This window comes from Telopea speciosissima, chromosome 5 (assembly GCF_018873765.1).
Source record: "Telopea speciosissima isolate NSW1024214 ecotype Mountain lineage chromosome 5, Tspe_v1, whole genome shotgun sequence".
NCBI lineage: Eukaryota > Viridiplantae > Streptophyta > Magnoliopsida > Proteales > Proteaceae > Telopea > Telopea speciosissima.
Genome location: NC_057920.1, coordinates 57,586,921 through 57,610,501, shown reverse-complemented (window position 1 = coordinate 57,610,501; position 23,581 = coordinate 57,586,921). Strand labels below are relative to the sequence as shown.

General features: G+C 38.1%; 1 protein-coding gene across 3 annotated transcripts in view; it reads right to left on the bottom strand.

The window, feature by feature from the left end:
* The window catches only part of LOC122662313 (probable receptor-like protein kinase At1g49730), a 36,262-nt gene extending 13,664 nt beyond the window's left edge, over positions 1-22,598 (bottom strand). Inside the window, exons 1-10 of one of the 3 annotated variants that reach the window (XM_043857911.1) lie at positions 22,335-22,598; positions 20,193-20,739; positions 15,220-15,509; positions 14,869-15,130; positions 14,744-14,796; positions 14,594-14,661; positions 14,372-14,461; positions 14,046-14,130; positions 13,400-13,962; positions 742-753 (exon numbers count right to left, since the gene is read on the bottom strand). In XM_043857911.1, the coding sequence (XP_043713846.1) occupies positions 13,418-13,962; positions 14,046-14,130; positions 14,372-14,461; positions 14,594-14,661; positions 14,744-14,796; positions 14,869-15,130; positions 15,220-15,509; positions 20,193-20,739; positions 22,335-22,413 (2,019 nt within the window). In that variant the 5' untranslated portion in view covers positions 22,414-22,598 and the 3' untranslated portion in view covers positions 742-753; positions 13,400-13,417. Of the gene's footprint in view, positions 1-741; positions 754-13,399; positions 13,963-14,045; positions 14,131-14,371; positions 14,462-14,593; positions 14,662-14,743; positions 14,797-14,868; positions 15,131-15,219; positions 15,510-20,187; positions 20,740-22,334 lie in introns of all 3 variants that reach the window. The other 2 variants (XM_043857909.1, XM_043857910.1) reach the window with 2 other exon arrangements.
* Positions 22,599-23,581: the final 983 nt, after the last annotated feature.

Sequence of the window (23,581 nt, the reverse complement as noted above, 5' to 3'; positions counted from 1 at the left end):
GGGAGAGACACTATTTTGTTTAGTTTTGTAAACCTTAACTTGTTTTTGTCTATATTTGTTAAGGGTAAAGTACACGTACCCCCCTATAATGCACCCAATATTCCTCGTACCCCCCTAAGCTTCTGATAAGTCCACGTACCACCTCTCAATATTCCACGTACCACCCCTACTTTAGCCCCCTAATGCCATTTAAGTCCACACCAGGTATTAAATGCTAAAAGATGACCAAACTACCCTTTCTTCTATCTTTTCTAAAATTTGAAAAGACATAATTGCCCTGATCTATTTGCTAAAATCTGAAAAGACCAAAATGTCCTCATCTTCCCCAAATCATCATCTTCTTTTATATACCCACCACCACCACCACCGCCGCCACCACCACCCACCATTAACACCATCACCATCCCACTGTGAAGCCCCACCTCACTCTCTGTCCTCCCCTCCTCTACTTCCTCCACCTCTCGTTGAGTTGGGAGCCTGAGCCGCAGCCACAGCATCGCTGATTGTAGTGAAGTTCCCACTTGATCGTCACCTCTGAATTGATCTTTACGTGCATTTTTTCTTTTTTTTTTTGCTCGATCACTTGCTGATCTTCACTTTTGCAAACAGAGATTCCCAAATGTAAACACAGAAGAGAATCACCAGAATCACCAGACTCTCACAGAGAGAGATGAGCAGAGTAGACTTTAGAGTTTAGAGAAATGGAGATCTACTTCTTATCAATCCCTGTATTTCCGTTACCTCTCTCTCTCTCTTTGCTCTTGTTCAGAAAGTCATGCAAAATGTCACTCTCTTCTTAATAGGTATAACTCTTGAGGCTTTGTTGACTCTTTTGGTTTATGTCTGAGAGAGAAAGAGAGAAGAAGAAACCTCCTTCGGTTCCTCCCTCCCAAAACTCCCTCAGGTCAGTGAATTTTAAAAAATGGAATCGGGGACAAATCGGTCAAAGCTGATTCCGATTCAGATCGGATTGGAATCCGTCCGATTCAGACGATTCTCTGCTATTTGGTGATGAAAATTGAATCGGCTTTGGAATCGGGAATCAGCTAAAAAATAGGTTCGATTTAAGTTAAAATACGAAGAAATGACTAGGAATCGGAATTGGTGTCAGCTAATTCCAATACAAATCGATTGATTCACTGATTCAATTCCCGATTCTTGGAACCATGGAAGGGAGAGAAGTGGCAATTCTATCCAACCGTGATTATTATTAATCAATTGAGAAAATTGCCTCTTGATGGACCATATAGCAATTCTGACCATTGGATAAAAAGGACATGATTTGTATTAACAATGTGTTAAAATTCAATCAAATACCCTTCAATGTATGATAAATGTCGTTGCAAGTTTATGGAAGTCTGTATTGGAATTTTTTTTCCTCTCCTATCCGTTGGCCAGATAGGATCGTGTTGTCTCCTCACATGGGGGTGCGAAATGACGATATAACCTCGCCCGGGCAGGGGGTTAGGTCATCATTTCGCACCCCCCATGTGAGGGGACAGCACGGTCCTGTCCGGGCAGCGGACAAGAGAGGATAACGATTTGTCTGCACTCTTGTATAATCTTTGATTTTAAGAGTTTTATTTTGCCACATTTGGTAAACTCTGATTGAGTTTAAACATTATATGTGAACATGGGACTTTGGATCTTCTTCGTCCACAAAATTTACACCCATTTGAAATGTCACGTGGTAATTCTTAGGTCCGTTTAGCTAAGGGCTTCCTTAGTGGACCATTTAAAAATAACAATTTAGGAAGAGACTATTTTTAGACTAGCACACATGGTCGCTGCTGCGCCGCACGATGCGCCCAGTAGCGCTCCAATTACAGCGACGAATAAAGGTCCTTTTTAGACAATGAGATAGTCCACACTCCATATACAAAAGACATTTCTCCAAAACCCAATATGTTGCCATTTGGCCATGCACAAAATCTTTTTCCATATAAAAATGTCTAATAATTATTTTATCAAAGCTATTTTGTAAATATTAGAGACGATAATATTATGTCCACTTAAGTCTTTAACAATTACACGTGTTTGAAATTAGTAATCAAGTTGTGTCTGTATTGGAAATTTGTGATAATTAACCTAATGTACAAACTTAGGATTAAAAGAAATTATCGTTAGAAAGAGAAGAAAGATCTCCATCCTGCAAGTAAGGGTTTACATTTTGGCTAAAATGTAAGCCTCACCATTGTACTCCCTAGAAACATAGAAAACGATTACACTATCAAAACAATACACAAGTTTTAAAATATCATCTATAAACAGGCCAGTGTACTTATTTAAGGACTCTACTCATCTTTCGGATCCGAAAACAAAATCACCCTTCATAAAAGAAGACTCTTGGCTAACAACATCCCATCTCTCACTACTTCAGCCTCCATCGAAGCCGTAGAAAAACTCTAGCCACTTCTGCCATTTTCCGCTACAAAGGACCTTTGTGTAACCCTAATTATGATACCTCAACCATCAAAAGCACTATTACCATTCCAACCCCCATCAGTGTTAATAAAAAAATAATAACTAGGCCAGATAGGAAACACAGTACAGATACTAGTGGAATTATTTGGGTATTTGTTCCAGTCCCTCATAATACCAGACAACCATTATCTAATGCATAGTAAAAATCACGTATAATATGCACAAATGTAGGATTAATGTGATTAAATATAAAATTAATCCTCTTGTAGACACTGAATTTTGTTACCCCCTACGCAATGACGACAATGAGACACGGACAGTCACAGGCATCAGACAATCTCTAAAAAAACCAAAAAATCAAGAAAAACCCAAAAATCCAAGTGAGTTGGTGGTGCACATTTGCGGTGCCGTGGTACCTTAACCGCGACGTCGCAGATGCTCATCTGCCAAGCCACAGGAGAATTTTTGCCCCTATAAATAGAGGAACCCCCACCTCGAACACAGATCCCTTTTGCCTTGAAAGATGTGTCTTGACTCCGTTTCTGCTCCTTTCTCCTGCCTGTGCCCCCATTTACAACTCCCTTTAGTCATTTTTCATCCCTTTAGCCCAATTCACTAAGAAACGACAAGAGACCCCTCACGGGAGGTGAACCTCGCCAAGCAAGTAGACCGAACCCTAACAAGAGCTAAGATCTCAAAAAAGAACAGAAAGACATCAAAAGAGGATTATCAACCCCTTTGAACCGAGGGAAAAAATTTCCAGAGCGAAAAGATTAATTGGGCTCCATTTTCCCCCTTACGAAAATATGGATATACATATGTTGTATTATTATTTTATAGAAGCACTTTTGGGTCAAAGCACTTGTTTCAAAAAACACTTTTTCAAGTGTGAGTCAAAGTTTCAAAATTGTGTTTTGTTTCATTCCCTCCTCTTTTGTTTCTCCCCTCTATTTTGTTTGAAATTGGTTGTACTCTCTTGTGTGCAAGAGGCTAGAATTGAGCTCAAGAATAGTCCCACATTGGTTGTGGGAGAGTTACTTGAGGGGTATATATATAGGATTGTTTCCTTAAAGTGTGAGCCTTTTGGAGAGGAAGACACCCTACTCTCTAGTGTGTGGGGGGTCCTTGGGGTGCTTTTGAATCTCGCGTGCGTCGAGCCGAGCCAGGCCGTGGCCGAGGTCGGGGTCGGGGTCGGGGTGTGGGTGTGGGTGTGGGCAAAACCTTATAGGAGTTTTAATATGAATAGGTACACCCCCTCCCTGTACGTGGAGGTATACATACGGTCACACCTCCCATGTAAGGGTTACACCCCTGTATGTATATCACCTGTATTCATACGGATGTATCCCTTCATGAAAGGGTACTCCAGCATTATATATACACCATGTCATGCCTGCATTTCATAGAGATAACAGAAACGTATTGTCCCTGCAACAGTCCGTTCCAGAGATAGATACTTACTGTATTTTCGTTTAAGTAATAGGAGGGTTGTATAGTCGTTTGGTATCCTTGGTACTCGTATTAGGTTCTGCAACCTATACGTTTAGGAGTTGTATTTATCTTGGAGGGTAAGGTGCAAGGTCAACCCCGTTGCAGAAGAGGGGGCATCTAAATCGTTAAGGAAAGTATCTTTCAGATACGACTCAACTCGATTGTCCGTGCTTCTTCCTTTCTGGTTCGTTTCACTCTGCAACTGGTGTGCGCTAACAGGTATTTCTCTATTTCTATATATCTGCTTTGTCTTACAGTATATGCCTAGTATAACAACATATTATGTCCATAGTCTCCTCGATCTCTTTAAAGGGGTTTTCTTATTGACACCCCTCAAGGTGTCAGATAATATATAACCTTATGTTTTTTTTCTCTTTTTAGTATGACACAAAAACTTCCCCAATGAAAGTGACAGTGTTATCTCACATTTGCACTCAGCGATAGAGTGTCACCTTGACGAGGTGGAAGTCATCAGTTCGAATATCACTTTCAAGTTATTTTTGAAAATTCTTTTTTACTTCTTTCTAAAAAAAAATTATGAATAAAACAAGAGGCAATTAAAAGATTTGTCAAATTTTCAATACACCTATAGAGGTGTCACTCAGACACTCTCTTCTTTAAACACTATATGTTGGTAATTATGTGAGCCATAAAGAGAGAGATTCATTGAAGAGGGAAGGGGAGGGGGGCAATGTACCTGAGAATACCATCTAAAAGGCATATTCAAGTGGAAAAAAACGGCTTCTCACCTAAAATATAAAAGGTGGGGGAAAAGGCTTGGAATGAGAGGAGTGAAGCAGATTTTAATTTCTACTCTGCCATGGACTTTCCCACTTGAGAAGGGAAGCATCTCTTAAGAGAGACATATTAAAATATTGACATTTTTCAGACACTTATAAGAACTCTAAATTTGATTAGGGGAAAAATAGTATTATGACCAAATCTCTTATCAACTACACGTATATTTGTATGAACAAAAAAATTTCGTGTGGAAAAACCTTATATTCTAGCCAAAATACCCTATCACTTTTTTTATCAACTACACGTATATTTGTATGAACAAAAAAATTTCGTGTGGAAAAACCTTATATTCTAGCCAAAATACCCTATCACTTTTTTTGTTTTTGGGTATAGCAAAATACCCTATCACTTACATGTATATTTGTGTGAAGTGTGAACACTAAATGTGATGGAGACAAAAAGTAATATTGTGACATAATAAATTATGAAAAAAAAAAAAAAAAAAACCCTCTCAAGTCTCACCTACATACATGGAATAGCTAGAGACTCATCAATTTTTTTAATGGAGACGTCATTTATTAATTAGATCACTTTCAAACAGCTTCATATGCAATGACATTAATAGCCCTGCATGAACATATTTGTCCTCTTCACCGCGTAGTTTGAGAGTAACAATTTTCCACACATAAGTTGGAAAATTAAAAAAAGGGCATAATAGTAAAGGAGTTTCGGTGTGCCTTTTCATGTTTGCTACAAGTTTTAAAATGGGGAAATCCATTCATTTCAAAGATTCTGAAACCACTGAGAGGTAAAAGGCCAATTAATCGGGGATTCCACAGAAAGGGCCGATCGGACCAAGGAACCTGCCACAGAATTGGAAAACCTTGGAATAAAGCTAAAGGAGCAAAAAGCAAAAGATTTCTGAAGTTGGAGGATATCAAAACCAATGCAACTAACATCTAAATCCATTCATTACGGGATTTCTGATGTACATGGAAGAGTATTTTGGAGAATATTGTAAAAGCCTATGGGGATTTGTGAACTCTAGAATGATGTGGTCAAAGAAATTTTTTTTCTAAAATAATTAGATATTATTTAGATATCTATTTTTTTGTTTTTGTCTTCTAGTAACAAGCAATCCTTTAGGATTTTTTTATTTTTTTATTTTTTTATTTTTGTGGTAACACCCGTTGGAAATTGAAAGAGTAGAAATTTGACAAAACTATTTATTTATCTTTTTCTTTTTTCTAACAAGAGATCGTTGTCTGTAGTGTAGGGCCTACACCAGCATAGTGGGCCAATGAGAGCACATGCAGCCTGATGTAGGGGCATCAACATATATGCGATTTATTATTTCATAGGGGGAGGGAAGGGTAGGTTATTTATTTATCTATTTATTCACTCATCTTCTTCTACTAATACTCTTCCTCCTCCTTCTCCATATCCTTAATTATTTATATGTTGGATGGGATGGAAACGTATTCCGTAATTTATTTCCATCCAATCAAGTCAAAAGAAAAAGAAAAAAGGGGGAGAGGGGGTGTTGTACATGGATCCGGCTCCTCTCCAGGGAACTCTACGCCCAGGAAGTGCCTAGGGGGCATCCAAAGGTTGCGTTATGCCGCATATATCTCGGTGCATGCCTAGAAATATGTGCGGCACAGCCCAACGATTGGATGCTCCCTGAGCATGCTGAGCTCCTTGAAGAGGAACTCAATCCGTTGTACATGGTTAAGGGATATGTTATCAAAAATACTAATTTGAAAGTATTGTGAACTGCATGAGCCTTAAAACCCAATCCACCAGTCCGAAAATCATTTTTCTATTTTGTCTAAGATGTTATACATCGAGTAACTTAGCCAAAGCTTGTTTACGGCTACATTTCCCTTGACTTCAGCAACATTGTATGTGATAATTCCAACCATTGGAATCCGGACTCACTTGGGATTCAGTTAATCCTGCCTCAATTAACGCCATATAAAATGTAATCTATTTTCAAACTAAAAACTAAAAACAAAAGTTTTAAAGGCCAATAAGAAATTGTTGCTACATCAACAGAAGATCTAATTATTCTAATTATTGAATAGAGGGACATGGTCTAGATTAGTCACATATTAAATTTCATCGAATAAATCAATTCAATTAAAACTTTACAAATCCATTTTTTATCTATTTAAATATCAATCCTTGGTCTCTTTGTTTTGAATCTTTTGACGTCTAGAATTTTTTGCAGATGAAGAGATTTAATTTGATGCCTAGAATTCTTTGCCAGACGAAGAGATGTCAAAGGAACTTTTTACTTCCCGAACAAATCCCCCAATTCAATCAAATACCAACCCCCATTGTACTAGCATACATCTTGTGTATGTCCATATATACTACTATATCTCTATCCATTACTATACATTCTCCCAACTTTGGAGCAAGACTAGACAATTTAGATAAGAAAAGCCAAGACATGGATGGTTCAACAAATATTTTGTGGGGCAAGAGATCGCTGCTTGGCCGCGTGGCCTTTGCATCAGTGTAGGGACCAATGAGAGAGCGTGCACAGAGGCATAACATGGATGTGATTTTTTATTTTACAAGGGATGAGCAGTAGATACAACCAAAAAAGCAAGCCACTAGCGCGAGGTGCTCAAGCAAATGGAGGGTGGACATAAATCAGCTAGCTCATAGTTGCTTGGTTAATGCTATCTTTCTACTGTGTTTGGCATTTTCCTTCTGTTTGGATGCGGGTACAAGAGTCACGTGACCATGCAACGTTCTTTTTCCTACTTTGTGACTTGTGAAAAAGTTAGAAACATTTGGGACTCTTGGACTCGGTTCTAAGTATCAGTGTTGGATTGCCCGTATCGGGTGATCCGTACGGGTTTTGCACCTTGCCAATCCAGATATCGTATCAGTGAGACGATATGGACAAGGGGTAAATTGGTCAAAAAAAACTATTTTAAAAAGAGGATTAAGGGCAAATTTGTTCGATCCTTGCCGATACATATCCAATATTGTATCGATTTCCGAGCTAACTAATAACTGTTTCGATACCATGCATTAAAACCATGCTCTTGGAGAAGTCATAAGTATTGTTAACTCCAAATAATTAATGACCTAGTATAAGGCTTTTAGTTAGAGTTTTAGTATTCTTTGCAGATATTTCCGTTGCATATTACTACCTATGTGAAGATAAATACCTTACTAAACCTGTTCAAGTTCAAGTAATGCATGTACAAGTTCGAATATTACGACTCTCATCTCATCATTGTACAAATTTTTATTTGGGAAAAGAAAAATATTAATCATTCGTGTGGTTCCTGCGCCTAGGCACAAAACCACATGAATTTACCATTCAACCTCCAGTGAAATTAAAAATTCTATTCCAACAAATCCCCTTATGTTCACTCTCAATGGTCCCTGCGCTGGTGTAAGCGCTACACGACCAAACAATGTTTATACTCTGTCTAACCAGACGTGATTACACAAATTTTGTAATTATCATTTTTGCCTTTCACAATCCGGCGTAGACCAAATAAGACAAAAGAAGTAAAGAACCACTATGTAATATGACTATCTCTATTTTTTTATTTTTTATTTTTGGTGCAACTTGTTATGATGAGAATGGTGATATAAGAAGTTGTAACCTTATTTTAATTAATCATTGTTTTATTTCTAAGAGTCATATAATGTAGTAATTAATTCAAGAATTAAAAAAAAAAAAAAAGGGTTTTAGAAAATTACAAAAAATGTTTAATACAATATTTAATATAATATACGTGAAACGATAGGATTTTTTTCATTGGAAAAAAAAATGTGTTATCTTGAAAAACAGGCAAAAAGTAAAACTACAACTTCGTAGTTTACCATTTTAATTATAAGATTTTTAAAAAATAGGGAGAATGTTCTCTGTGCCGCAATGCAGTCTGCGTCAGACACATGGGTAGCCTATGTAGGGGGGCAGGGTGGTCATTGCGTCCACCCCCATGTGCCTGGGCGTAAGCTGTGCTGCAGCATAGAGAACAACGGCCCTTAAAAAAAATATTAACATCCATGTGTTACACATGGGAAGAAAGGCAAAATTAAGTAAGATGATGGTCTCAATATAAGTAACTGTTGATAATTTCAATGTAATAATTGATGAAAAAAAGGGAAAAAGTTCTCTAAGTCATTGGTTCAGGGAATCACGAGCACCTTTGTGTTTTTTTCTGTCATTCTCATATGACTTTACCAAAAAAAAAAAAATCATTCTCATATGAAATGATTTTGTTCTTTCTATATATGTTATCATTTATCTATCTATGTAAAAAAAATTATTTATTTATTTTGGTCTATCCTACTCAAGGGGTTTTTTGGCACAATATGCAATCTAGAAGAATCGATCCCTTGACCTCCAACAAACCGAGCAAACGATTGATTACAAAAAATATATATATATTTTAAATCTTAAAAGAAAAGAGAAAGCTTTATTATTATTTTTTTTTATGCGAGAGAGTTTTATTCCACCGTGTGAAAACGTCGAACATAAGAAAATGTTGACTGTCAATGGGGTTCCTGCCGAGTCATCATGAGTCATGATCGGCATGTGTTGGCTTAACCGCGTATAATGGAAGTCAGCCCTAAATGGAACAAAGGAATTTTTCTCTTTTTAGGAAAATATGGAAAAGGAATTCATTACATTAAAAAGTCATAGCTTCATAGGTACATCATCTCCAAGGAAAAGGAATTTTCTCTTGTTTCTTCAGGCTCCGTAGGGAAGGGAATGGAAAATTTTCAAACCTAAAAAAAAACTTTTGTAACATTACCTCATGTGATTATATAAATTACATATATTTCTTATTATATTTAGTAATGATACATTTTACATGTAATTTTATTTTACATTTTAAACCAAAGATAAATTGATGCAAAGTAAAGTGGAATTTAATAACCAAATATGGAATGATTTGAAGTTAGTGATATTGTCACATGGGGTAATGATTACAAAAATTTCTTTTTCAAGTATGAAAATTTCACTTCCCTTCCCTTTAATTTCCCTTGCAACCAAACGGAGCCTCAAGTATGGTCTGGTTGTACTGAGATTTGAGAACAACTTTTATGAACCTTAAAGGCCCATATCTAGCCAGCCCACCCAAAATTCATGGGCCAAATACACTTATCAATAGTGTAGCGACAAAAACTATAATTAGGGGTGAAACAGAGTCAGGTTCGGTCGAATTTTTTAAAATCCTAGCCCAACCCTGAGTCCTCTTAGCTCAACCCAAGCATAACCCAACCCTAAATTGGGCTAAGATATCTCAGCTCAAGCCCAACCCTGTCGGGCTCAACCAAGCCCAGCCTAGCCCTGATTGATCCTAATTTTTGCCAAGGGCCAGGTTGTCCTAGATTGACCCTAATTTTTTCTAGGGCCTAGTTGGCCCTAATTTGCGCTGTTTTTTTGTCATTTACATCATCATATGCATTGGAAAAATGAGACACATGTGATTGGGTACTGGTTTGTTTCATACTCAATTGACTATTAGACTTTTTTTTTTGTCAAAAAACTTAATCCAATCTTAAAATTATAAATATTTTTGTTCAATAGATAATTAGATACTAAACAAAAATTTAAAAATGTAAACAATAAATTGTAAAACATAACCTAACACAGGGCCGGGCCAAGCTAGGTTAGGCTTAACCCGAGGTCTCAACCTTGGCCCAGCCCGACCCTGACCCAAGCCTGAAAATTTCAACCCTAACCCGCCCTTAGGGTTGAAAAATCCAGCCCAAGCCTTGTTTGGACTCAGGGCGGGCTCGGGCCGATAGGGCCAAACTTACACCCCTACCTAAAACAATGAAGATAATGAATAGAAATTGCAAATAAACAATCCCACATCGTAAAAATTAACATGGTTCAGCAAGATTGTCTACATCCATGGTGAGATGAGATATTCTTCACTATAAATGGAGAATAGGGTTCAATTGTTCGTCCCGTGCCTTTCTCAAATTGCAGAGAATGAATCATCACTACAAAATTATAGTAAAACCTACATAGGTACACATTATTGAAATACCCATCTAGACCTAAACAAATTCTCAGTGGAATCAGCTCACAAACCCATGTGATAAAATACAAGATATCATATCCCCAACAAATAGAACTCATAAAAACAGATTTTTTTTTTTAAAAAAAGAGAGGGTTCCTTACGCCAATCACAGTAAAGGAAATGATTTTGTAATAAGGAATTCCACATGGTCAAAGAGGGGAAAGAGTGTCAATGTGAATCCAATATGATCAAAATATTAGTGGGCCTGGGAAAGGATCCTCTCACTATCAGCTGGGGATCTTTTTCTCAAAAAATAAAAAATAAATAAATAAATAAATAAAAGTAAAGAAAAGAGTTTGGGCTGGATTTTGGTGAAAAGCTTTCCCACATTGATCCGTTTAAGAAATAATCTCTTTAACAGGTAGACCTAGTTTTGCCACGTAGAAGAGTGACATGACAAATCTAACAGTTGGATTCTAAGGAGTGCTCTGAATAGGACACTTGTTGAATTCCAACATCAACTCCATTGATTTAGCCTCCCATCTAATGCCTTAGTCTCTCCCTTCTCAACCCCCACCCCCACCCCCACCCCCGTCCCCGTCCCCGTCCCCGTCCCCGTCCCTGGCCCCCAAATTGTATTTGTAACATCTTGGTAGTTTCAGTTTTTTCAATTCTTTGCTTTGTCATTTGCAAAGTATGGTTGGTTTGAAATTTGGCAAGTAAACACAGAGATCTTGGGGTCTATCTGTTCATAAAAAAATTTTAATCTCACCTGTCACATGATAGATTTAGGTATTATTAGAGTTGAGTGTGTCATATATTCTGCAGGCCCATATAATTATTATTGACCTTGTATTTGTATTTGAGTCGGGTTTTGATTCTATTATATGTACGGGATAGAATTGTAGTTGTATGGAGAGTAAGATTTCTGGGTTCCTTATATCTTGTCTCTATGGAAAAATCTTAGTACAATCAAAAGGAGATCACATTGTGAGAGAGAGAGTGGTGTAGAGAGCTTTTCTGCCTTAGTGAAAAATCTCTAGTTCTTTTGGTTGGATGTAGGCATTTGTACTAAACCACATTAATTCTTTGTATTGTGTGTGATTGTTTGCTTGGTTTCTTTTCCTACTTTTTTTTCATTCTTCTGCACTCAAGGCAATGGCAATGGTCATTGCTGTTGCTGCTTCTCTTCTTCTTTGTCCCCTCCGACTCTTCTTCCATACCCCCACCTTCTTCTTCTACTACTTTTCGTTCTCCTCTTCTCTGCCTTCTAATCTTAAAATTGGTTATCAATTTTTTGTGATTAGTTTGCAATCAGGCTACTATAGATTTCAGTCGTCTGGTTTCAGTTTTACATGTATACATAAAGAACTCAATGGAAATAAATTCTGATTTTCCTAGGTTTTTGGTTTCAAATCAGGTTACTATCAGTCTGGTCCCAATTTTTATGGGGTTTGGTCCGCATTACGGTTTCAATCAACCCAGTTTGGTTTGGTTTCAGTTTCTACTGGTACCATTAAACTTAACCCAAAAACAAACCAATAAGGGGTCAATTTGGTTCAACCCAGGCTGAACCGATTTCTGTTGATCCCACTTTGGCTCCCTTAAGCATAGTACAACACCTCAAGCATCATTTCATTGCCAAGGTAACACCCCTCTAAATTATCTGAACAGGAAATATTACCATCAAATGGTGCCATTGAAATCATGAGTCCTTTGGCAACAGCTTCACCACCCACACCACCAGATTTCTCAGCCTAAAACAAAGATCTAGACTACTGGTAGTGGCATTTTAGAGGAAGAAGTTACTGAAGGAATAATTAATACTGAAACTTTTCAGCCACATTTTAGTGACCACATAATTCACCAGAATCAGAGAGATGGAAGGATGAATGCAAGAAATGGAACAGTTTTAGATTTAACCACTCCCTCTGCAACTGAATGTCATAGGGGCTAGGTCCACTTGAAAGATGTTAGCATAATGGACAAAAAATTTAAGCATGAACCCATTTATCTAAGAGTGGTGATCAACACAAGAACAGTCTCAAAGCCTGACTGACTAACTACCAATTTCACTTTTGACTGGTCTTCAAGTTATCAAATGGGATCTGTGGAGGATATGTGAATAAGAAGTATAGATGAAGAACAGATAAACATTGCAACAGGTTTCAAATCAGGTCAGAAATTGCAACAGGCTTGAATCAAATCTAATTGTAATTTACCTTTTAAAATGTAATATCTGACTTGGAGAAGTTGGACAAAAGAAGTTACAGATTTAAAATAGAAAAAAAAAAATCATTCAGTCAAAACAGACTAACACTAAAAACAACCTTTAAGCATTACCTAAGTCACCAAACTCAAATTTTTTTACTGGGCTGCTTCTTTCTTTAACAACAATTTTCAATACGACAAGCTGAAACACTCTAGATCTCATCTTTCAAGGAAGAAAACAAAACCAAAAAAAATATAAAATAAAATAAAAAAAGAAAAAAAATTAAGAATGCCATGTAACAAAAATGATGAGCATGGTAATCCACCATCTTGGTGTTGCTGGTAATCATCTTTAGCGGCCGATATTCCAGAATGGAATCTAAACCAAAAAAGACGATAGCCTACTAAAGTACACGAGCCCTTACCTGGGAACCACTGTTTAGCCCAAACAACAAACTTGCAAACCACCATATGAGGCTGAAAAACAGCTGAGTAGGAGAAGCACAATCAGCAACCCCTCTTTCTCTCAATGTTCAAACAGAGAAAATTCCAGGAGGAGATTGCGGTGAGCCAGTTTCGAGTAAAAAGCTCCGGCTGCAGTAGGACCTAGATGTACTTGAAGATGAAGGAAGATACCTTGCGTCCCCACTGTGAAAGATCAACTCACCCCTTTGAACCTTCCCCTTGCTATTCCTTGCCATAACTTCAGTGCCATCATAATCTTCATCTTGCATAGCCTGTATGAAACCACTATGCATTGGATCTGAAGTCTCATAGAGCAGCCTCAAAACCTGTTTGATCGATGGCCTTGCCCTTCCTTCTCTTTGAGTGCACCATCTCACAATTGTCACAATTGTTTGAAGCTGCTCCGAGTCAAAGGAGTCCCCTATGGCAGGATCTACAAGTTCAGGTAGCCTCAATTCGGTTGCCATGAAAACCTGGGACCATTCCACCAGATTCCTACTATCTTGGATCGCTCGCCTTGCCGTGACTAGCTCCAGCAACAGCACACCATAACTGTACACATCACTCTTCTCGGTCAGCTCCCGAGTCACCATATATTCAGGATCCATATAACCTGCAAACACTCTAAGAGTTACTTCTCTTTAGAACAAATAATAAAAAGAGATCAAGTCTGAAATGTCAAAAAACTTCACTTACCTGGAGTTCCCCGGATATCAGTGTTCACTGGTTCAAAGCTAACTGTACTGCTTTTTGAAGCATGCGCAAGGCCAAAATCTGCAACCTGAGAAAAAGTACAAGCGGAAGGTCAAAAAATAAAATTAAAAAGTAGTAGTGGCAGAAACTGCTGCTATGGCTTTAATAGCATTATGACAGAACAAGATTGTTGCAGCCAACCCCAATAAGTTGGGATAAGGTTTAGTCAAGTTGGGTACTAGTAGTAACAATAACTTTAATAATGATTCCATAAACCCTCAAAGCTGAACATGATCAACATTTGATCTATAGCTAGCTGTGTGCAATACCTTTGCCACAAAGTTGTCATCCAGTAAAATATTGCTGGAGTTTATATCTCTGTGACAGAGAGGAGGATCACAATAAAAATGTAGGTATTCCTGCACATGTGAACATTAATGGGCCCCAGTAAGTCAAATAAGTCCAGAACACGCGTTAACTGGTTTTCACCAAAAAGATTCAAGCTGCCAAACTTTAATCAACTCATTCTAGTGATATGATTTATTGGTTACCAGAGCGTTAGCCACATCAATGGCAATCTGGATTCTTGTTTGCCAACTCAATGGAGTTCTCCCAGGAGCTGAAGGAATGGATCTTAGTTAACAAATTAAAGTATACTGAGAAAAAAAAATGGACCAAAGAAACAGGCTGGAGATTCATACAATGAAGATGATTCTTTAAGCTTCCATTTTCCATGTACTCATACATCAGAAATCTACCGAGAAGGGAAAGAAATGTTAGATAGCCCCATGCATGCAGGTCAGCAAGAAATACAACAGACAATTACCTCTCATGCTTTTCAACACAAAAGCCCCTTAGAGCCACAAGATGACGATGATGCAGTCTCCCAAGAAGTTCCATCTCTCGGCAAAACTCATCCTCTCCTTGCTCTGAAGCTTTGTTCATCCGCTTCACTGCTGCCACAAATCCGTCGGAGAACTGAGCCTTGTAGACAGTACCAAAGCCCCCTCTTCCTATGACTCTGCTGAAACTGTCTGTAGCCTTCTTTATTTCCTTATACATGAACTTCCGGAACTTGGATGATGGACCTGCATGCAGCACTTTCAGATTTGAAACTTCGCTTCATGTATCTGAGGATCAAGAAAGCATAAGACCAAAGAGAATCCAATGACCCAACCTTCCTGGCATTTTCTGCTCAGCCGATGCGGTAAAGCTTTCCATGAGGTCTTGTCAGGACTTTCTGAATCCTCTAGCTCTTTGCTTTTTCTATGAATGAGAAATATCAAAACTATCAGCAGCCAAACAGCCACTACAGTAACTGCACTGCCAACACCTGCGATTACCATGAGGGGATTGGTGTGATGATATTCCATTAAAGGTGTTCTAACTAAGGACTGACTGGGGCTGGCAGCAGGTACTGTACTTGGAGATGCCTCAGGTGTGAGCGAAGGTGGGGATGGCTCTGAAACTACCATTTAAACAAAAAGGGATAAAAAAAATTATACTACAGATCTGAAACTACAGTAATACATAGGAAAGTAAAAGATAATCAATTAATAGATGTAGCATCTCTAAAAACCTAAGACAGTAAAAAACCAAATCCTAAAAATTTTGTTTAGAGTTAAGAGCTTTCACCCAATAAGCAACAATAGTACTTCCAAGGTTCGAAAACTCAGGTCTCGGAGCCATCTCGGCCCAGCCCAAAACCGAGTCAAGTCGAGATCTCGCCGAGTTTTTGTAATTTTCTTTTTTTTTCGACTCGGAAGCCCATCTCGGTGGGTTTTAGACCTCTTTTGGGTCTGAAAGTTGGTATTCAGCCAATTTTAAGCCATTTAAACACAATGGCACTATCAGATTTTGCAAAAACAAAGTCCAAATAGGAGTTTCAGTTAGTGGGAAAGCAGGACAGACACTTATGCTAGAAACCAGGACAGACACAGGACAAACAAACTTATTTATGCCTAATATCGTTTAAGTAAATGAAATATTTACTTAAGATATTATTCATAAATAAACAAATACCCCCCTATTTGAATCCAATAAAAATAGTTAAAAAATCAAATTCCAAAAGAAAAAAAAGTCAACCCCCCAGTTCAAGAACAAAAGCTTTCAAAACAAAGCTTTCCAACAAGTCCAAGATTGCTAAAATCTGATTTATATTGAAAGAGTTATGTACCGGTCAAACTTAATTCGGTGTGCGCGAATGCTATCAAAATCGCTCTGAATGAAAATAGTTTTTTGGACCTCAAAACAAATGAATATTTTACCACACTTTTGGTTTTTAGCAATGTTTTACCATAATAAGATTTATGGAATTTTTAGATTTGAGAAAAACCCCAGCATTAGAAAGTTGAAAATTGCACCTACCGCCGAAAATCCAGTTTTTGTTCTTGAACTGGGGGGTTGACTTTTTTTCCTTTTAAAATTTTATTTTTTTAACTATTTTTATTGGATTCAAATAGGGGGGTATTTGCTTATTTATGAATAATATCTTAAGTAAATGAAATAATCATTTACTTAAATGATATTAGGCATAAATAAGTGTCTGCCTTGTCTGTCTTGGCTCCTGGCATAGATAGGTGTCTGTATACCAAGAATTTCCAGCAAGATCTCGAGATCTGGCACTCATATAAGGGACCTAGATGGGCATTTTCCTATGTCAAACCGAGATCTCGACCAAGATCCGAGATCTCGGCGAGATATTGTACTTTTGTGACTCGACCCCCATCTCGTCTCGGATTTTCGAAATACCGAGAAACTCGGCGAGATCTCACGAGTTCTCGAACTATGAGTACTTCATGGGTACGATTAACAACACAAGATTGAAGTGTCTCGTAAACTTTTTCAGATGATTAAAGAGTCTTAATTTTTCCTGATAAAGAAACAAGATTTTATTAGACACATTGCCTTAAAGAAGCTGTAAATGGAGTGTACAAGCCATTACTAAAAATCCACATAAACCCCACAGGAATGGATTTTGGGATGATTAAGGTGTCATAAATCATAACTTACTCGTTGAGAATAATTAGACCAAATTATTCTGCTGACTAGAAAATCAAAAAAACATCTCAATGAAAACAGCCAAATGATCACAAACTCAACTCAACTCAACTCAATTAAGCCTTTTCCCAACTAAATGGGGTAGGCTAAATGAATTATAATCTGCCAATCAATGCTTTTTAAGGTCATGTTAGTTGTCAAGCCTAGGCTATTCATATCTTTTATCACTAATTTCCAAGTCACCTTTGGTGTACCCATTGGTCTTCTAATTTCTCTAATGTGTAACATATCACTCCTTTGTCTTCCAATCTCTCTAATGTGTAACATATCACTTCTTACCACTACACTCAAAGGCCTCCGCCACAAATATCCATACATAATTGTCAAGGCGTAGACTGGGCGTCCAGGCCTAATTCCGGGTGCAAGGCATGCCTTCGCCTTATCAGATTCAGGAAAAGCGGCCACCTTGGTAACCTGGGCGTTTCCTTGGACGCCTTGGCCCATCTGGAGACCTGGGCAGGTGCCATATTTTCTTGGCATGCTTTTTTTATTATATAAAATACATCAAACCTCGTATTGGGTTGTGTACAAGGTATAATGTAGGTGAGATGCATGGAATGAGCATGTCAAAGAACAAAACGAAAAAGAGGAAACTTGGGGGATGCAATCGAGTTTTCACTCTTCGTAAGTTCATAGAAGTCTGAAACCCCAAACCTTCATGACATGATTCCTCAATCCTTCTTCGTCACTGTGACTCCGACATGATCCCTCAGTCCTTTTCCTTCTTCTTTTTTTTCCCCCTTTTTTTCTTCTTCTTCTTCTTGATGATGTAAATGACCTTTGCAGAGCTTCATCTTAGGAAAGGGACATGGAAACGCAATTTGGGTACACAAAAGGTACTCTTTTAAACAATTTTTTAGATCTCCATTCCACTATGGTTGTGTTCCTGTATGTTTTGAGATAAATAGTAGCTGCATCATATAAAATTCTAGAGCATACAGATTGTAGAAGGTATTTACTAAATTTCTTTTATTGAAATTACATGTGGCTCTGTATGGATGTGATGTGTGTCTCGTTTCTTGTCTATGGTCAGAATGGATTGTTCCTGATGAATTTTGCAAGTATTTCCACGTTAATTTATCTCTACTCTGACCTGTCGGTTAACAGCTAACTGCTCTACTAGTGAGCTGCTGAGGAACATATAATGAATATGCTTATATTATGAGTTTCACTGTGTTGATTTATGTTTATTACTTTGCTTTTTGACGAATATGCTTATAATATATCCTATGGATTATTTATTATATGTTGATTTTCTCATATTAGGTCATTACTACTTTACTAGTATATCATATCATATTGCATTGATAGCTTCTATGTTGATTCTTGATGTGGCTTAAATGTTAACTCTTGATGTAGCATATAACCATAGTTATATCATATTAGCATGGTTATACTACATATAATGCTTTCATTAAAATGAATAATAAAAAAAAACATAAAATGCAAGTCTGGGTGACTAGGCACCCCTGCACCGCCTTGGATCGCTTTGACAACTATGCCCATATCACATTAAGCGACGCTCCTACAATTTATCTTCTATCAGGTCCACTCCAAGACATAAATCGAAATTTCAGCAACCTATTTTGGTTTCAATATTGGTTGAAACGATATGGCATGCAAATTGAGGGATCTCCAATTTTCTGGTTTTTTTTTCCAAAATGGACCAATTTTGGGGCCATTTCAGCATTTTCGATGGTATATGTTGGTTTTGACCAGGATCAAAATCCCAGTCGGAACCGAAATATTGAACCTTGATCCTAGATCGCCTCGAATTTTTCATCTCTTATCTTAAATTTTCTAGTTTTACAAATCATTCATCTCAACATTCTTTTCTCAGCTACACTTATTTTGTTTATGTGCTGTTTCCTGGTTGCCCAACATTCAGCTCCATACAACACTGCTGGTCTTATAGCTATTCTATAAACAAAACACATGATAAATCAAAAATATTGATTATGATACCATAGTTGTCAAAGTGTCGCCAAGCCTAAGAGCCTTGGAAGCCTTGGTCGCCTTGTGTCCAAGCCCCCTCCAATGCCTTGGGTCGCCTAGACATCGTGACAACTATGTATGATACCACCAGAAGCTAAATGGATCCAGAGGGCAGGTAGTCATCAACCAAGAAAAAAAGGGGGTTCCTGCAGGTATAGCTATACAAATACCCTGAACTCTACCTATTTTCCTTTCCACCAAGTACACAGGATTATATCATTTAATCAAAATCCACTCAGGAGCTGAAAAATAACCTCTACCCAATCTGTCAAAAAGCCAGAACTCTTCAACCAAACACATAATTGTTTGAGGTTTGAGGAAAGAATAGGATGGTGAGGAGTCCAGTCAATTGCAAATCACCAAAAAATCATAAAAAGATGATATGGAAAACCAAAAACCACTACAATCTCCAGAGTTTCCTAATAGAACTTATATTCCTGCCTAGACCAACCCTAAAAGGATCAGCTTAAGACCGTTCTTGCTAGGATTTCTGTCAAAACTGAAAACAGTGTTAGAAAGCCTTGGCAAGGAGACAATCAGCTAGGCTTTAGAAGAAGAGGAATGATTGTAGAGTTGAGCTCTTTTACCAACGACCACTTCAAAAATGAGTCCTTGGTTGCCAAAGAAATTTCATCTCCAACTAGAAAAGACTTCTCATGCAAAAAGTTCCCGAAATCATTTCCATTATAGAAGATGTGTTCCACTGGAACTTCATTGGTTACATTGTTTCTTGTGCAACTTGAGCAACGACTAATTTGCGCTAACTTAATTAATTTTTCCCAGGTAACACTAGGCATGAAAACTGATATGCTCATAAGATCCATTATACATCAATAACTTACAAATACTTATTCAAATTATTAATGGTCGATCCCATTAAAATTAAATTTCACAAGCACTTAGAAGAAGTGCACAAATAAAGTAATGGAATCAATTATGATGAAAACCACACAAGAACAAAAAATGATACTTATTTAAAATTTTAAAAATGATTTAATTGTTGGGCAAAACCTGATATTTATTTGGTATGAAGTGTTGTTACAGTTTTCCATAAAAAAACTCCCAGCCATAACCTCCAACAAAAGCATACCTGAAGGAATACTAAGCCCTTGAACTCCAAAGAAACAGCTTGCCATTTCAATGGCAGACTCATTGTCACCTTGACTTGCAAGTGCAGCAAATGTTGCATCCCGGCAGGTAACAAGTGTCATATTATTGTCAGCTCCTCCCAGGTGGTGAAGGTATACAATGCCAGCATTTATGCACTGTCTACAACTACTCTCCACGGAAAGTGGCAACTTACAATTCTCTGTGACATTACCAAACTCTGGAGACTGCAGCATTTGCATAACAGTTGTTCGGCCCTCGCACTCATAATTAACTGGAATTTTAGTACCAAGTGCACAAAAAACTGTTGCATTTGGAGGGATGCCATACAGTTCTAGAGTTCCAGATATGAAATGAAGGCAGACCTCAGATAACTCTGAAGGAACCCCCAGGTTGCTTGTCAAATTGGCATAACGAGCCATAGCAACTGCAACAAAGGCATTGACATAGTGGCAGCACTTCCCTCTGTCATAATTATTAGAGCATGCAGAAGCTGCCAAAGTAAAATTTGACGCACTTAAGTCCAGGGGGCAATCTGCACAAATGGCAGGGAAAGAGATCGCTTGTCAGACAGCAATTTTACTCAAATGAATTGCCTTGTCACATAGATGACTGGGACACTATTCATCACACAAAGAAAACTAAAGGTAAAGATCACATAAAAAATGAAAAACAGTCAGGTCATAAGATATTCCCCTATGAGAGAGATTCCATAGTTTAAAGAAAAGTTCTTAAAATGTAAATCTATGTAGATTTTGGATTATTTGTTTTATTTAATGCACAGTGATACTTGCATAACAATTTTTTCATTTAGGCATTGGTCAAATGTCACTTTATGAGATACAAATCCAAGGTTAATGTTGCAGGACATCATGATATGCTGATCCAGCTTGAGTTGTATTCCACTGTGGTAGATTAAGCACCTCTCTTGTATACTTGATATTCTTAATGCAATGCCCCTGTAACCCCTGAGCAACATAGATATTTCCAAATGACATTGAGTTCCAAGTATCCACTAAAGGGTGAAATTGTACTATGAACATATACATTGAGTCCCAAGCATCCATTTAAGGGTGAAATTGAACTATGAACCACACCCCAGAATTCTTGTGAATTAGCAAGTAGATGAAGAATGGTTGATTAGTGGGCGAGTCTTGGCGCAACAGTTAAAGTTGCGCTTTTGCACCCTGTTGGTTGCGGGTTCAAAACTTGGAAACAGCCTCTCCTGCGAAGCAAGGGGTAAGGCTGTGTACATTTGCCCCTTTCAGACCCTGCAGAAGCAGGAGCCTCATGCACTGGGACGCTTTTTTTTTATGAAGAATGGTTGATTACCAAATTATTCATAAGCCATCTTAGCTCGGCAGAAAACGCTCATGAAGTCACATACTCCCTGTTTCGGCTGGATATTGTAGAAGGTCTCAGTAATTCAGTATCATCACAGGTGGCTCAGACCCATAAATAGATTGACTCCAACATCATTGAACTGAATTTACGCCGAAAAGTGTAGAAACAGCAGATGATCAGCTAAACTCAATCCCAGGAAATCAAACATACAACCAAACCAATAAAAACCAAGAAGCAAATTCACCGTCATTAGCAATATTCCATCACAAAACTCACAAAGAGGAAACAAAGCTCGTTCTTAAACGCCCATTGAACGGAAACCAGTAGATAAATTAGAGAATAGTTGGGGAACTCCATTCTAAAAGACGATTAACAGAAGACACTTTTCGCTTCACTGCACCACCAAATGATCGTGCCAAAACCCCAACATTTTAAGAAAAGCAGAAACACTCTAAGATACCCTCAAACAATCAAAAAAAATAAAAATAAATTAATTCCCAATATGAATAATGAACAAACAGAATGAAGAACTCACTTCTAAAATACAGAACAAACCCATCAATATCCATTTCCTCCCAAAAACAAGTCCCACAGATCCAAAATGAAACTGATTCGCATCAACAAACTGAAGTGCAAGTGTTAAACTAAAAGGAAGAGTAGTTGGGGAGCTGAACATTGACAGGAGTTAACCACATTTTAGTCCTTTTGGACTCCCTCAAAAAGCATAAGAACAGAGTAAAGTAGTAGAGCTTAAAAGGGAAAGGAACGAAGAAGAGAAAAACTAACCTCCTCCCATCACTATCCGCTGGAATTTAAGGAAAACGAGAAAACCCAAGAGCACGACAGCTCCTCCGTGCACCGCCATTGCCGAGGCAGAGAGAATAAGAGCTAAGGCTTGGAGAGAAGAGCTAAAGGAGGAACATCTCCGAGGTGGCTACAAAAATATAAACCCCCATTCTCCCCGAGGTGTGTGAGAGCATAAGGACTGTAACACTCAGCTGTGGTACTGTACCCCATAAGAGTTGTGAACTTGTGACTGTGTGGGTCCATTTGACTCTCTCGAGTTTTCAAATCCCAGCACAGAGCACAAGGCGAGAGAGAGAGGGAAACCTTGCCAATTTGGTTGCCGGAGCCAGGGAGCATGCCTCCCAAGTCCCATGGCACATAAATGGATTTTCTGCGGCCGTGGCGGGAGTTAGAGGGTCCAACCCTGCATAAACACAGTAAAAACAAGGGTGGGCTGGTCATTTCCCTTATTTTGGGGTAGTTTTCGAGCGTTGGACACTCCAGCTAGGGATGTAAATGAATAGTCAACATCCGTTTCCGTATCCGTGTTTGTATCTGTTTAGCACTATCCGAATCCGTCCGAAAGCTAAATGGATACAGATACGGATAGGCTATAGCTATTCGAAAAGCTATATTTACATATAAACGGATAAAATATCCAATCCGTATCTGTGTTCGTATCCGTTTAGTACTATTCGAATCCGTCTGAAAGCTAATCGGATACGGATGCAGATATAGCACTATCCGAGCCAAATCTGCTATTCGAGCCGAATCCAATCCGTTTACATCCTTAACTCCAGCTCCCGCCACGATCGGAGGAGAACCAGATTTCCATGACATGGCCTTCCTAATTTTATTGGAAGGCAAACACAAAGAATGCAAATTAGGGACCCACAACCTCTGGGCTTCGCCGTTGGATTGGAATCTGAATAATAAATGTAGTAACATGCATTAACAAGGTTTTTTATTTTTTGGATAGGTCCTACTTTATCCTATTCTAGGATGGGTGGGAAGGTATGAACCAGAAGGCTTGAACCCAAGACCTCCCACACACCAAACACTTGTTTACAACCATTCTTCTTTGAGTTTATTAAAAAAAACAAAGGACAAAGGATTTTGAGAAGGATTTTCATGCATAGCCATATAAGAGATTTTCTGTTTTGTTTTTTTAAGGTATGAGAGGACGATTATGATGAGTCAAATAAGGGGGGTTTAGTCATTTTGACCCCTTATTGTTGCCCTTACGG